Consider the following 16,388-nt stretch of genomic DNA (forward strand, 5'->3'; position numbering starts at 1 on the left):
CGGTTAATGATGTTGATGTTTTTGAAGCAAGCTTGATAAGGCAAAAAACCGAATAGAGGGAAAAGAAAAAAGATCGCAGCATTAATAGATGAAAGGATGAAGAGCACGAATCAGTTATCAGTAAGAGGATCTGACAATCACTTATGAATCACCTGACTGACCAAGGAACGACTATCTTTGGCAACAATCCCTTTGCAAATTGCCTTGAGCAGATAACCCCACTAGATGTGAAGTCGATTCCAGTTGTTTCAGAACTACAACTAAGATGAAGGGTCCAAATCGATTGTACAATTCTTCAAAAGGTTAATCCGAATTGATTGTACTATGCTTCAAGAGGTTAAATGCAAAAGATCAGTTTCAGATTATGTTCTTTTGTATGATTAGGGAGAGAGAGGATAAATAAACAAATGAACAATACCAAGTTGTATTTTACCTTCAGATAGTTCCAAGAAGATAGACCAAGTAACAAACTAAAACACAGGATACGGTATGGAGTGACGGTTTGTAGCTCAGAGGTCAACAACACAACAAACCAATCAACTTATATCCAGAGTTGTTTTGTGAAGGTAAGGTCAAGTGAATAAAGGATTAAATGACTTTTTGTTGGGGATGTGGGAGCTGGTGCCGTGTCACCAAAGTATTGATTAAGGGCAAATAGACCTCTGACTGACTATTCTCTCTAGATTCAAGCAGGGGCAGACACACGTGTCAATTAAAGAAACACCGATGAGGGGATTCAGAGAAATTGAAAGTGTTACACGTAAATCATGATCTGAAAGCCATAGAAGCATTGGGCTTCAGCCGCCTGAACCTCTCCACTGTATCTTTTAATCAAGTTCTGGTTGACAATTCTATCCGAAGTAGCGAGGAAAGCTAAGATGTGTTTAATAAAGTGTTTCTCATCATTTTTCAACCTATTCTCCCAATTGTGCATATCTTTTGAAGGATCGATCTCTCCAGCTGTCCAAAACTAAGCCTCGGCTCACTTGTAGGATGTCCAAATCTAGTATGTAGGGCAATCAAATGATGAATCATGAGAAAGATGAAAGCTCACTTCATCATATGTGATTGAGAATAGTACCAAGCCATGCCCATGCACCTTCCATATGGATTTCAAACAAACAAGGTATAGAAGTGATTGGTCCAAATTGAGACAATCAACATGTGAGGGCTGTTTGGGAACTGGACTTCAGAGTCAGGATGAAAGGAAGGATCCATATTCAGTCCTAAAACTAAAGGGAAATTATGATAACTTAAAGGAACTAAACATACCTTTAGGATTAAAAGACTTTGGGCTGAGGCCTGAGGGTGATTTGGAGGAATTCTGAAGGTCATCAAGTCAAAACTTAAAACACAAGACACTCACATAGCGTTCTCAAAAATGGATTGGATACATTGATGAGTCCAAATGAAAGACGTTAAGCAATGATGATCATTGTTGGGCATACCAATCAATCAAATCTGCGACCGTAATAATCTCCGCAGAGTTTTGGGTGAGGTAACAACATTGCGCGTAGATGGTTGGATTTTCACATGAGGGTGAGTGCAAATTAATTTGCAGTGATAGGTTTTTGACTCTGGTCCAAAACTCCAATGGCTGAGGAGATGGAGACTTTGGTGGATTTTGTCGAGTTTTGTAAGCAAACCGTCTTTAGGATTAAATGTTATGATCAGCTTTGGGCTGCAAAGAATCCGAGCCACATCCCTCCACTCAAGTTCCGCAAGGACGGCTGTGGGATAGGTCTCCCCAGGAATTTGACGGACATGTGCGGACTGTTAAGGCTGGTATCGGGGGTTCTGGCAAGGTGTGAGGTATCTATCCACAGGTCTTTATTACTTGTATAACAAGGTTGTCGGATGGGGAATACAACTTCTCTTCGACGCATCAACAAGTGTACACTCTCCATCTGTGATATATGTGTGTGGATGTCACACATTCTACATGTCCTGATTCATAAAATTATCCCCCGTTTAATGCCCAATCTCCCTGTTGCAAGATCTGCATTCTTTCCCCGGGCAGCGTTAAAAGACCGCATGGGAAAAAGCTTTGCCCTCTCACTTTTTTCTCCGCCTTCTCCTAAATTTTCCTGCTGCTGTTGGAAATCTTGTGTCGAAGTCTCTGATCAATTCGTTGCTGTTCTTCAAATTCCTCAACGGCTCCCAAGAGTTGTCTTTAGCACTGAATCCTTTCCAGCTCACCAAGTACTCACGTGATTTGTTTTGAATTCTACAATCTAATATTTCCTCCACTTCCCATTTGGTGTGTCCTTCTATAACTATTGGTTCAGGTTCTTTTAGTTGTCTTCCTTCAATCTTGTCATGTTTGTGTTTCTGTAGCAATGATACATGGAATACCGGGTGTATGGCTTTCATAGAGACAGGAAGATCAAGTTTGTAAGCTGAACGGGATATCTTTTCGACAATATGAAAAGGACCTAGCCATTGGTGGTCTAATTTGGGGCTTGGCCTGGTTGTCGAAATGTTCTTGCTATTCAGCCACGCTTGATCGCCAATGTTCCAATCCGGTGTTGGCCTGATGTGACAGTTGAATTGTAACTTCATCTCTTCTTGAGCTATTTCCAGACATTCTTTGAGCTCGGATTGTACTTCAGCCAATACCTTCGGACGTTCCTCTACTTTTGGTATACATTGTTCGCCCATGGGTACTCCTCCAAAATTGGGGTTGTAGCCGTAGTTATCTTTGAAGGGGGAGACACCAATTGACGCGTGATCTTTATTGTTATAAGAGAACTCAGCTGTGGGGATTAGAGCCTCCCAGTCGTCCTGTCTATATGACACAAAGTGACGCAGATATTGTTCGATTGCTTTGTTCACGATTTCTGATTGTCCGTCAGTCCTCGGGTGAAATGCTGTTGAGGGTTGTAATCTGATACCTAATCTTGAGTTGAGTTCTTTTGTCAGCCTGAGAGTATAGACTGGCTACTGTTCTCGAGAGAAAGGTATAAGTTTGTTAATTTGAGATGACTCACGAAATGTGAACTAGATCACTTTTTCTAGGTGAAGGCTCCAAATTTCGAATCTTCGTGAGGATTGGTTGCGATAGATGAATACAAGCTTTTTAACCAGCTTGTCTACTAAAGTGGATACCGAAGTAAACTGGCTTTAGGCGTGCTTTAGCAGTAGTGACGAACTTTTCTAGTTCTATCAAACAAAATATAACTATAGGATCTTCAGTAGAATAGCGCTGGCTAAACGATCTTTAAAGATACTAGAAAGTAAAGAGAGATAAGAGAAAAACAAGCTTCAATGAGGAAATAAAAGTTTCAAATTTAAAGAGCTATCTAGATTGGTAGTTCTAAAAGAAAATGACTATTTCGGGGTTTCGAAGTAAGTATGAAGAGGATAAATGAAATCTATTGATTCTCGAGATGAAAAAACAATAGGTGAAATTTGATATAAGTTGGTTAATCGTAAGTTGGTGGCTGGATGATAAGATGGTCCTTTTTTCTTTAGGGTAGAAGGTACCGATTTATATAGTAGTTTAAGCTTTGATTTTCGTCTATTATTTTGGTAAGGGTTCGTTCTGTAAAGAGGGGCTAAACTGGTCATTTGTTTCTTGGTCTGTTTGGTAATCATCGTTGTAAGGGTTACTTGCCTAGTCAGGGTTTCGATGTTCCCTGACTAGGTTTTCAGGGTCATGATGTTACTAGCCATCAGGTAGTCGTTTCTTTATGAACTGGTTTAGGTAGGTCCCTTTCTCATTTCTTTGGAATGGTACGGTCTTGATTATTTTTAGTGTATACAGTCTTGATACTGAGTGATTAAGCGTTGTATGTTTCATAACAAAGTAGAATATGTTTTTATATGTTTTTTAGTAGGTTTTATTTGTCAATGCGATAGAGGTTCTGCGCAGCAAAACCTCTTACCGTTGACATCTTTTGTCAGTTGTGAAATAAAAATTGTCCCTCTATCTGATATAATTGTCTTCGGTGTTCCATGAAGTCGCCAAACTTCTTTTACCATAATGTCAGCTAATTCGTCTGATGACATGCTTTCCTTACAAGGGATGAAGTGAGCCATTTTCGTCAACCTATCCACCACTGTCAGAATACTGTCCTTCCCATCTGACACCGGTAATTTCGTGATAAGGTCGTAGGTAATGTCTGTCCAGGGTCCAGCCGGGATTGCCAGTGGTTCCAACGCTCCAAACGGTTTTTGTGTTGATGTTTTCACTCTCAGGCATGAATCACATCCATCAACATAATGGTTAATGTACGTCTTCATGCTTGGCCAAGTGAAACACCTACGGACAAGGCTGAGTGTTTTTGATCTTCCTGGATGACCAGCGATCAAGCTGTTGTGTCGGCTTCGTAATATCTGCAATTTGATGTGATCATCATTGGGTACTTCAATCCTGCCTTTGTTGTATACCACACCGTTCTTAACCTTGTAATCAGCCACTGCTTCTTTGAGTTTGAGTGATATAGGATTCTTAACAGTGTTGATGATTTCGGTGAGTCTGTCGCATGCCTGGGTCGCCTCCTGGATCTTCTCAATGATTTCGTTATCTGATAAAATTGTCTCGTCTGCTTCTTCCACTTCACTATTCTGCGACATACCTAATACATCAATCTCAAACCATTTTTCCGAGTCTTCTAAGTCAATTACTTCATTTTCAAACCATGTTTCAAAACTTGCGATTTCTGTGAATGAATCTTCAGTTAGGTTCTCAGGTCTAACCAATTGTCCGAACGTCAATTTAGTTGATTGGTTGGGGGCTAAGTCTGGTCTTCGTGAAAGTGCGTCAGGCTTGGCTCCTTGTTGTCCGGGTCTGAACTTGATGGTAAAATCAAAACATCCTAACGTTTCAGCCCAACGTGCTTGCCTCCTCGTCAGTTGCTTTGTACTCATGAATGACTCTAAGTTCCTGTGATCCGTATACACAATGACTTCGAGGCGGTTTGGATTGCCTTCAAGGTAGTGTCGCCACTCTTTGAAGGCAGCCACAATCGCCAATAATTCCTTATCAAAGATCTCGTAGTTGAGTTCGGCCTGTACTAGAGATCTCGATAGATAAGCCACGGGGTGTATCTCACCGTCTTTTTCACATTTCTGCGAGAGGATGGCACCTAACGCAAAATCCGAGCAATCACACTCTAGGATGAACGCCTTATACGGGTCCGCGATCTTCAAGACTGGTGCAGTTGTGAATGAGGCTTTCAGGCTTTCGAATGAGCTTTGGCATTTCTTGTCCCAATTGAATTTGGTGTCATTTCGTGTAAGGTTATGCAGGGGTTGTGTTGTCCTAGAGAATTGGTTAATGAAACGTCGATAGAAATTCGCAAATCCAATGAAGCGTTGGAGTTCAGACACGTTCTTAGGGGCAGGCCAGTCAGTCACAGCTTTAACTTTTGTAGGATCCATTTTGACCTTGTTGTGTGATATCAGGAGGACCAGGTATTCAACTTCTTTCTTTGAAAATTCGCATTTTTCGGGTTTCAGCCACAGTTGATGTTTGCCTAGTATTTCAAGTACTGAGTCTACTGCTGGTTTGTGCTTCTGGCCTTTCTTTGTGAAAATCATTGTGTCGTCCAGGAACACCGCAACATCTCTGCCAATACGTCCTAGTAGGATGTCTTGCATAAAGAATTGAAAATACCCCGGTGCCCCAGTGGGGCCAAAAGGCATTGTCAGCGGGGCGAACTGTCTGTGTTTGCATATGAACGCTAGGATATCTTCGTAACCTTCAGCTACACGTAAGTTTCCGTAGGCATTCCTGAGGTCCAGTTTCGTGAATTCGTCAGCATCCAAGAGGCTATCAACAAGATCCATGGTCAGGGGCAGTGGATACCGGTTTTTTACTGTCAATGAGTTCAGTTTACAATAGTCAAAACATGGGCGTAAGTTTCCATCCTTCTTTCCAGCAAAAAGTACTGGGGCTGCCCATGGTGAAGTAGTTTGTCAAATTGTGCCGTTTGCTAATCCATTATTGATCACCTCCTCCAGAGCATCATTTTCAGCAGGTGATAGGGGGATGATACGACTGGCCTGAGGTTCAGCTCCTGGTACTAGGTCAACCTTGAAATCGTATTGTCTTCGGGGTGGTAGCTTCTGGGCCTTTGACTTAACAAACATATGCAAGTGTCTGTGGTAAACTGATGGTACCATTTCTTCAACCGTTCTCGTGGGTGCTTTCTTATTTTCTTCAGCTGCGAGTCGTGCAGATGTTGACCAGGAACTGTTCGCCGCATCAATCTGTAGTCCTGTTTTAATCCCAGGAGGTAAAGGCTGGCCAGCTGGAACGATCAAAATTGTGGACAGGGCAGGATCACACTCACATTGCGGGGGCGTATTCTCGTCAATTAAGACTTGAGCCCCCTCATCAAGTTTCCTAGCGTGCCCCTTAGGCTCCTCCAACGGACCGGCGGGGTTTGAAGTCGGAACTGACGAGACTGCATCTGCAGACGCAATGGTTTCCTGGTGATCTTGATGTAGGGGCTGTGTTGTTGGTTGATATTGCGGGGACGCTATTGTATCAGAGCTGATACGCATCCCCTCGTCATGGCTCCTAGCTTCCCTCCAAGGATCCATCAAGGTATCTGTCGAGGGTTTGGGCGGGCAAGACGACACCGTCGTAACGGCCGCAATGTGGTGTTTGGCGGTATGAAATGTGTTGGTCTTCCAGTTGATCAGATGTCCGTATTGTTTGATCCACGGCATCCCTAGTATCCCGTCGTATGTGTCTTTCAGGCGTGTGATGACAAAGTGTGTGGGGAATTTGTCGTTTCCAAGGTGTAGGTCGAGTTCATGTGATGATTGGCTTCTTGATCCGTCAAATCCACTGATGCTACGGGAACTTTCAGCCGCGCGTTCCAAAAGGTTGAATTTCAGTGCAAAGATGTACTGATGACATTGTGGGTGGCTCCAGAGTCAATGAGGAATAGGGCTCGTGGGATCTCAATGGTTGTGGCTCGAGGGGAGTGGGGTGTGGACAGTGTAGTTTGAAAAAATAACCTGGGATCCTTATCATTGCAAGTTACAACTTCACTAGCACCTAATTCCAATACACTCCAATCCTCCTCCTTGCCCAGGATTGGCACAACATTCAATCCTGAGCGCCTCCATTTTTTGAGAGGTCCGCTCGACTACCTCCTTCTCCTTTATCATTTGAACTATCATCTTTACTACTCATCGCCGCTAACTCGACTTCTAACTCAGCAATCCTCTTGTTGTAATGATTATTACTCTTGAAGGGCTTGTTCATCTTTTTTTCAGGGCATTCATTTGATCGGTGGCCTTGTACATTGCATCTAAAGCACGATCCAGTCCTCAATCTACTAGCGCGCTCAGCATCCGAAAGTCGGGTGTAGACAGCCGATAAGTCCATAGCGTTAGGGTCGGAAGGTGGGGTGGTCATGGCCGTGGATGTGTCAGCTACGCCATGCAACTTGTTATCGAGTTTGATAGCCATATTCAAAATCTGTTCGATGGTTGTGAATGGCTCCTGACATAAGACCATAGCTACTCGAATGTCCTTCTTTAAACCTTGCTCATACTGACTAACTAACGTCGGGAATTCCCATCCTGAATTAGTAGCATGCATGTTAAACTCGTGCGTATAATTAGCAACCGTTCCTTTCTGAGTTGAGGATCTCAATGCCTTCTCTGCTTTCGTCTTCTTTTCAGTATCAAAATACATAGCTTCAAAATTCCGAACAAACCGATCGAATGTGACTAAATGAGCGGTGTCTTCATTAAATAGCTCCTTTGTCAAGGGCTGTGCCCAGCTGCTGCTGCTAGCTGGTCCAGTGAGGTACGATAGGGCAAAGATGACCTTCGTTTGATTGTTAGGGAACAGATAGGGGTGCGCCATCATATACAATTGAGTTTGGCTTGCAAAGACTTCTGCCAAGGTTCCGTGCGATCCGTTGAAGCTTTGGGCCCTTTAGGCACCACCGGGTTTACAGGCTGGGGTGGTGCTGGTGGCGTCTGGGCTGCATTCGCGGGGTCCGGTTGTAACCCTTGCATCTGAGCATCAAGTCGTTGTTCAGCTCTCAGCCGCAACTCTCGCTCCTCGTTCAAAGCTCGAGTCAACTTGGCTAATTGGTTTTGGATAGCTTCCATCTCCTCAGGTGAAGTCTCTGACGAGGTATGAAACGAGTCAATGGTGTTGAATTCTGATACAGTGGTTGTAGTACGAGTAAGGTCTTCTTCTTTGTCGATCTCGTCAAAGTGCGGGGTACTGAATGTGGGTGACGTTGTGGCGATTAAATGATACAATCAACAAGGTTTGGGATCTATTTTCAGCCAAAGGTGCGTGAAGGGTGTTTTTGATGTGGTTTAGTGGTGGAGTTTGGTCGGTGAGATCTGAATCTTATCTATCTAGTTCTAATCATTCTGATTCTTCGGATTTCAACCTTATCTGATCTTCTTTATTCGATCTTTGGTTTTATTCCTAATACGTTCGGTTTTCTTTCTTTGAATCCTCCAAGCTTGCCTTGAAATGAAGATCCAACAATATGTTAAGGCTGGTATCGGGGGTTCTGGCAAGGTGTGAGGTATCTATCCACAGGTCTTTATTACTTGTATAACGAGATTGTCGGATGGGGAATACAACTTCTCTTCGACACATCAACAAGTGTACACTCTCCATCTGTGATATGTGTGTGTGGATGTCACACATTCTACATGTCCTGATTCATAACACGGACCTTGCAAGCAAAAGTCAGGCCAATCAACTCAACAGCCCCCTCCCCTAAAAACACACCCTTTTGAGTCAAAGAGGTGAACACTCCCCTTTGAGCTGAAGAGCTTAGCCCTGCCTCGATCAACACTATCAGGGCCACAATCAACTTACCTCATTGTCCAGCTACCAACACAAGCCGATTCCAAACACCTGCTCAAATTCTCAGCAATTGTATTGTCCCACCCCAATCCCAGTCTCTCAACCTATCAAACAATCTGCACCCAAACCATCCAAGTCAGCAGGATCAACTCCGACTATACTTGATCATGCTGAGGTTTACAAACATGGTGAAAGCACAGCAAAGAGGTATGGATTGTATTGACATGAAAAATGAGAAGAAGACTCTACAATCAACTTAGGGAGAACTACTGGGAAAAAACCCCCACCAGCAGGCCCTGTTATGCATCAAGTTGTGGTCAAGCTCCAATACAACACTTGATCTGGCTCAAGAAAGCACGGGTTCCAGGACTTTACTCATGATATTGACTTCTCAGATCATCACTGGGAACTTGGAATTGCTCAATCTGCAACCAAGCACTTCCGCTGTAGAACTCCTACGCAGTGTAGCGTAGGCTGAGCCGGAGAGGGGAAGAATCACCACTTGTGAGAGCGGATGAAACTACAGGCGCTGTGAAGCCGCCCTTGTCCTTCAAAAATGATTTCAAATTTTTAAGATGAGGCTTCTCGACTTTCACTTCTTTGTCTTTTTAAGGTTTCCCAAAACCTATTTTACACCACGCGGTTGGATGCGCAGCGTTTGGCGGAGTCTATCAATACTACACAAGGAACTGTACAGTCCTTTCACAGGTAAGTGACACCTGTAACGTGCTAAATCGATGTAGCAGGAAGGGGGAGATGATTTGTCGGTGTGGCGAGCAAATCTCAATCTGCAAAGGTTTAATTGGAAAGAAGTTATTACATTATATTATTGAAGTCTGTGCTCAAAATCAAGGCTCAAAGTTTTATTAAATTAATTATTAATCAATGCAGCAAGTTACAAACCAAATCAAATTAAATCAACAAATTACAGTCACAAGTTTAGTAGTTTATACATCAAAAGAATTGAGAATCAAATTGAATCAAAAAAATTGAATGAAATTAAAATTAAAATAAAAATAAAATTAAATGGAACAGCAATTAATGTAAAAGTCAGAGTAGAAATTAAAGAAAGTTTAGAGTTATCAAGAAAAGCAAGAAAGAAATCTAAAAATTAAGACAAATTGAAAATCAAATTAGCAAAACAAACAGAAGAATTATAAAGAGGAGGATAAAAGGTACTTACTGAAGTGTTTAGTTGGAAGGATTATGAAAAGGAAGGTTGGAATCGAATTGAAAAACAAGAACATACAAAGGAAATGAGTGGTGCAATGAAATTTAGAATTCAAAAGTGTTTAATTAAAGATTTTGAGATATTAAATGAAGCTTAATTAAATTAGTCAAATGAGAGCATTGATCATTAGAAAGCATTCAAACATTCAAATTAAGATTGATGAGATTATTAATTAACTAGATTACTAATCAACAGCTCATCCTCTTCTCAACTTCTTAATCAAATAAGACATCACTCAATTAATCAATTAACAATTTTCAAAGAATTGAAATAACAAATTAGTCATTAAACAATTAGAAATCATTAGTCATCAGACAACTAGATAATTAAACTCACTACAGACATCTAACAAATGAATTGGTAATCAACTATCAAAACTAAAAAACATACCATGGTGCAATCAATCAAGGTCTATTAGTCATCAAATTGAAATTTACTCACATCTCACAGTTACTAATGACTAGAAACCAAATCAATTAAGAGATCAAATGATCAATCTTTAAAAGTTCTCATCACTACATATTCAATTACAAATGATGAACTCACACAGTAACAAAATCATCAATCAACTACATATCAAATTGTGTAATTACATATCAAATTGAGTTATTACACATCAATCTCAAATTACATATCCAGTGTACAATCAATTCAAACCATCATATGTCAAATTATCAATTGTCTGATGACTTCAATTAACTAGTTACTAAATATCTAAATTACACATGATCAATTGAAGAATTCAAACAATATCAAATGACTAATTGAAACCATTCAAATCAAATATCTCAATATCAAAACCATTAAACAACAATTGAAATATCAAAGATGTGAGAAGGGAGGAGTGTGAGAATCTACATGTGTGGGAAGTTATGTAAAAGATGGATGTGTGATTTTTTTCTCTTAGTTTCTTTTTTTCTATTTTCTATTTTACTCAATCTCAGTTTCATTCAGTTATGTAATTGGTACAATCAGGGTGGAAGCTTAGTTTCTTTTTTTTCTCTTCCACTCAATCTCTCTCAATTCAATTATTTATTTGGTGCAACAAGGAGGATTACATATTTCAAATGTACAAAGTTTATCTATGTTGGTGAGAAATGGTCTTGGCAGAGTTTGGAAGTTGTGTGTGTACATATTTGTGGCCTGTGTTTGTTCTCTCATATCTTTTTTTATTATCTCAATTTCTCTTTATTCAATTGTTTCTGGCTGTGTGTATATAAGGCAGGTGGTTGACAGGGAGGATTTGAAAGTTATCCAGAAATTTATCCAGGAAAGTTCCTATTAGTTTATAGCTCATTGGCAGTACCAACTGGCCTATACTCTCTTTTTATTTTGGTGATCACTTTTTGCCCCTTATATTAAGTTGATATAAGGAGACTTTTTTCTTTGCTCTCTACATGAGTCTAATATTCTATATTTGCACCCTCTGATTGAAAGTGTGTGGTATATCCTTTGGTCTAGATAATTCATTGAGTTCTATTATTCTATCATATGCTTAGTTTGCTTCATTGAACACTTCATCTAGAATTCTAACATATTAACCTAGGTTTTGAAAGGCTTAGAAAAGTATAAGGCTACAGCACATTGGCCAATAAGTTGTTGGACGTTTACTTTGTGGATGGTAGTTAGCTTATAGCTTTGTCAGGTTTTATCTTTCATTAGTCTAGTTCTTAGTAGAGGGTAGTCTGTCTGTTGATTTGGTTGCAAGTTGTATTCAAGGGGGTAGTCTGGGGTAGTTCCTTTAGGATTAGTCTTTTCACTGAGTTATATTTGAACTTTACTTTGCTTTGGGAAATATAGTCTGAGGTAGTAATTGTAGTGTAGCCTTTTTTCATCTGTGTTCAGTACACACTATTTTATTTACAAGTCTTATTCATTTAAGCACCTTACCATCCCTTTATCCCTTATTTAAATCTCAATAAACTCTATACTCATCTTTTACCCTTTTCTCATTTCTTTAGTACTCCTCAAAGTATTATATTCCTCTCTTTCTTCTGGTCTTTTGGCTCTTTTAAAGGCTCAGTAATATTTAGAGTAGGCTAGTTAACTCTATCCAAAGTTCATTTGCACACCTCATATACTTCTTTTGTGTGTGTGTGGTAGTTGTCATTATTTCTTTGGCTCCCTACTCAGTTACAGCTTGCTAAAACTCATTTTCAGCAAGGGTTCCTACATCGGTGGCGGGGTTTTTTATCCGGAGAATGAAATACTCGGACTCAGGGCCAAATTTCGAGATGAGGTTTATAAGATAACCCTTCTAAAAAATAACACTAATCAAAAAAAACAAGACTCTAACAACTTCTCCAATTACACCCTCTAAAAAACACAGGTACGCTAATGCTTTCTCTCTTCCCTTCTCAACCTAACACAATCACAAAAAACAACAAAAAATTCGCTTCTGAACTTGATACTAACAACACTAATGGTAACCCTTCTTCCAACTTTCAAATAGGCTTTTGATAAAGACTTCACACAAGTAACAGCAAAGAACACTTTTAGACTTTGACGCACAACTCAAACCAACTCTTGAATGTACACTTTAGAATGATTCACTACGATAGACAAAAAACGGAACAAGAACTACCCTTTGATTTTGAATCTACTTGATTCATACACACACAAAATCAGACACACAATAATCCGATGCTCTCCCTTCTTTTTCCCTTCGAACAATGCTCTCTTTATACCTTTTGATTAATCGATTTCAGCTCATGACGTTTCCTCCATCCTCAACCCCAATGTGTTTTCTCTGACCGATCATTCTCAAATTTGCTTTATCGTCTTACGCAATATGTTAGACCTTTCTCTTCTTCTCTTATTTGATTCTTTCATCACTCATCATCTTATATTAGTCTCTCTTTTCTTCCCTTTGTTTTCTCATCATAGATCATTTCCTTTACCCCTCCACTTCCTTATCACCCGGTAAACTTGGTCTCTTTCAATCTATTCGCTTATGTACGTACTTCATTTTTAACTCAATCTTACTCTCATACTTATACTACTAACAAACAAACCACTCTTTGACTTCTGCACTTGCTCAATCCTACCAAATTGACTTCAATCCCAGCTTCTTTTTGACTGCAGCCTTCAAACTTTCACATCAATCCTCTCATCTCACTTGCAATCTGACTGTCCTACCCTACTTTCGATTTCAAGGCTTCTTTTGATCTTGCATGCCAAGAGGTGAGTCTCACATCTTCCTCACTGATTCGTTTTTTCAATTTCACGCTCTACTGACATCTTCTCTCTTATCTTTTCTAAGTAGGTACCCCAAAATCGATCTGAACCCCTCATTTGAATATGAACAAGGGTGAGTCTTAACTTATTCTCTTCATAGACACGTCTCCAATCAACTCGCTTCTAACGTCTGAATCTTACTCTTCTCTATATGTAAATTGTCTCCTTCAACTTCCTCTTTATTTCCATACTTTGTCTCCTTAATTCCAGCTTTCGTACCTTATCAAACTTTACTTCACCCTTATGTTCTCCACTACCTTGATGATACCCTCTGTTATTTTAGTTTCTATCCTTGATATGCAACTTTCTCAATGTGTCCTGTCTCTGAATTGACTTCTTTACTTTGATTTTACTCAAATCCTTGTTCCGTATTATATTCTTGTTATCATTCTTTGTTTTAAACTATATGAATTACTCTGTTGTCACGTCTGACTTTATTAAATATGATACCACTTAGAAAGTTGAAATGAACTCAATAAGGTTTTTTGACTCCCTTTGTTGAATAACATCTTGACTAGAGCTTGAAATCTGCTCTCAGCGAGTAAGACTTTAGGCTCCTTGAGTCCTTCTTTGTGTATATAAAAGGTGAGGGTGATGGTGTGTTCTGATCACCACACCGCCAAAACTCATTAGGATTCTTTCAACCCTTGACCAAATCTTGCAAGACCAACCAACTTTTATAACCGGATCTCCCACCTTATGATAGCACTTTCTATTCACTTGGTGTGAATAATGCAAAGCTCTCTGGAGATCTCCTCAAGGATGAGATCATCTCTCATGACACTCCACAGCCTGGTAAACGCAAACAAGGCCCACTAGTCATTACTCTTTCATTTGCGGCTGCAACATACTTAGCTTCAATCTTGACAACAAGTTCCCATTCTGATACAAATTCAGAAAGTGAGGAGAGCAAAAAAGGAGACCAAGGCAATGAAGGTAAAGAAAGTGAAGAAATCAAGGAATTGGAGGAACTTTCTGACTTCTGTAAACCAGTTCCAGCCATTAATCAGATGGTATCTCAGGCTGTCAAAGTTATGTTAGTATTCTTTCTTATTGGTGTGGCTTACCTGATACTAATAAAACTTTTGATAACAGATATTGATGAGCCAGTTTTGTGGACAGATGATATGTCAAACTCTGTAAACCTTACTATTAGGTGTATCCATCAGCTGACAAATCAAGGTATCAACCCTCTTAGGATATCAGCGGATTCAGTTGTGGCTGCACAACCAAATTTCAACTCTTTGAAATCAGGGGCCCTTCAAGAATATGCAACTCCTCTGCCTGATGGTCATCCTGCTGGGCCTGATCAGATAATCACTGTCATTTCATGGAGTGACACTCTACAGATGCATCTTAAAATAGGTGAGCAGTACCTCTTTTGTGTTAAAGTCAACCAAAAACAGTATCAATACTTGTCTCAACCTGAACTTGAAGATAAAATCCAGGACAAAGAACCAATGCCTTGGGCTATTGGCGTCTTAATTGCGCTTGTTGCACAGTCAGATGACTTAAGTCTTGATCCAACCCTCAAAAATCTCAAATTTGGTCAATGGTGGACAATGCAAACTATTAAAGATTATTTGATGGTTAGGGGAACAAGACAATCAAGCTACAAGGGAAATTTACTCATTGATGAAAAAGCTTTTACTGTTGTTGCTAAAAAAATTACCAATGTTGAAGGACGTAATGAAGACACCTACTTAACAGAATTGGCAGTGTATCTTCTGACTTCATGCCTACTTGAACATTTCAAAATTGCAATGTTTTTCTTGATTCATGTGACAGATGATCAAAAGTGGTTGTTGAATACTCTACAAGTAGGCTATATTGTCTCTCAATTCTTCCTCTACTAACATATGTGTCTTTGCAGATTGTGTTCAATATGGTACTGAGAGATGAACCCTCTAAGCTTTATCACATTGAAGAAGTCTTGAATCATCCACTAGAAGTGATTTATATCACACAAGCTTTCAGCCCTGCACAGCCCAAATCTATATCATCAGATTGTTTGAGCGCATTTGTGCATTTCACCTATGACTACTTCCAAGGTCAAGCACTGGTTTCAAACATCAAGTTCAAGGATGGATCACTGACTGGAATGTGCATGATTGACCACAAGCATGTTTTCAATTTCATTTTGTATGACCATTCACATAAGCACGGCAAAATAACTAATTTCGACATAAGAATGGTTATTTAGGCACAAGTGGTCATGGGACAACCCCGGCCAAGGTGGACTTGATGCATTTATTTCAAGTCATATATGCAGGACTGCTTGCTTTGCACTTGATTTGAATCCAGCATCATTCAAGTATGACAAGACAGACAAGAAGAATTTATCAGAACATAATGATTTTGAAGCTACACCAGAAGATGGAAGATCAAACATTCAAAACAAAGAGTCTAGAAGTGGCACCTCTCAATTGGAAGAAGAAGCAGGTGTGATTGATCATGAGGATGACGGTGAGAATTGAGTTGAGAATTGTTTTAATAGAATCAATTTACCTTGACTTATACATCCTGATATATGTACCTCATAGATACTTTCTCATAAAAAAATAACAACTCTGTGTGAATATCAAATCAAAACTTATTGTGCAAACCCAGAAATGTGTTGTGATCAATTAGAAATGTTGAGTTCAAAAGTTCAACAAACTAATTAGCTATGGAGAACAATAAAAAAATAGTTTAGCACATTTGGATGAGCTATATCAATCATAGGTGCTAATCTATCTCCATCCCCAATCTCTACCTGAGGGACAAAGTTTGTATGATGTTTATACATCAATCTTGCTTCATTTACATCCACATTGAGACACCTGAGAACAGCTAAAATAGCAGGAAAGACATGCCAGACAGTCTCGATTGAAATATAATCAGGTAGGATTTCTAAGCATCTAATTGCACTGGCAACTTGTTCTTGGAAGGCTTTTGGCGTGACTCGAAATAGTAGATCTGAATCCGGGAAATGTTCATGTCTGAGAGCTTGAATTGTTGATTTGGGAACTGGAATCAGGCCATCTATACCATACAACCCTTCAGGCAAGTAGTAGACTACATTGGGAATTGTACCTGTTGGAAGAACTGATTGCTTATTTTTTCAAGTCCGGG

General features: G+C 39.8%; 2 protein-coding genes across 2 annotated transcripts; one reads left to right on the forward strand and one right to left on the reverse strand.

Moving 5' to 3' along the window:
• Positions 1-754: 754 nt before the first annotated feature.
• MELLADRAFT_93450 (uncharacterized protein) lies at positions 755-1,446 on the reverse strand (the record flags this gene model as incomplete). Its single annotated transcript, XM_007406201.1, has 4 exons — positions 755-970; positions 1,055-1,099; positions 1,273-1,324; positions 1,367-1,446. 4 exons carry the CDS (start codon positions 1,444-1,446, stop codon positions 755-757), a joined length of 393 nt encoding a protein of 130 aa, XP_007406263.1.
• Positions 1,447-13,740: 12,294 nt separating this feature from the next.
• On the forward strand, positions 13,741-15,751 carry MELLADRAFT_60191 (uncharacterized protein; the record flags this gene model as incomplete). The annotated part of the gene is made up of 4 exons (XM_007405875.1): positions 13,741-13,754; positions 13,981-15,094; positions 15,148-15,416; positions 15,478-15,751. The coding sequence occupies 4 exons, from the start codon at positions 13,741-13,743 to the stop codon at positions 15,749-15,751; spliced, it is 1,671 nt and encodes a 556-aa protein (XP_007405937.1).
• Between the last annotated feature and the right edge of the window lie 637 nt (positions 15,752-16,388).

This window comes from Melampsora larici-populina, assembly GCF_000204055.1.
Source record: "Melampsora larici-populina 98AG31 unplaced genomic scaffold MELLAscaffold_5, whole genome shotgun sequence".
NCBI lineage: Eukaryota > Fungi > Basidiomycota > Pucciniomycetes > Pucciniales > Melampsoraceae > Melampsora > Melampsora laricis-populina.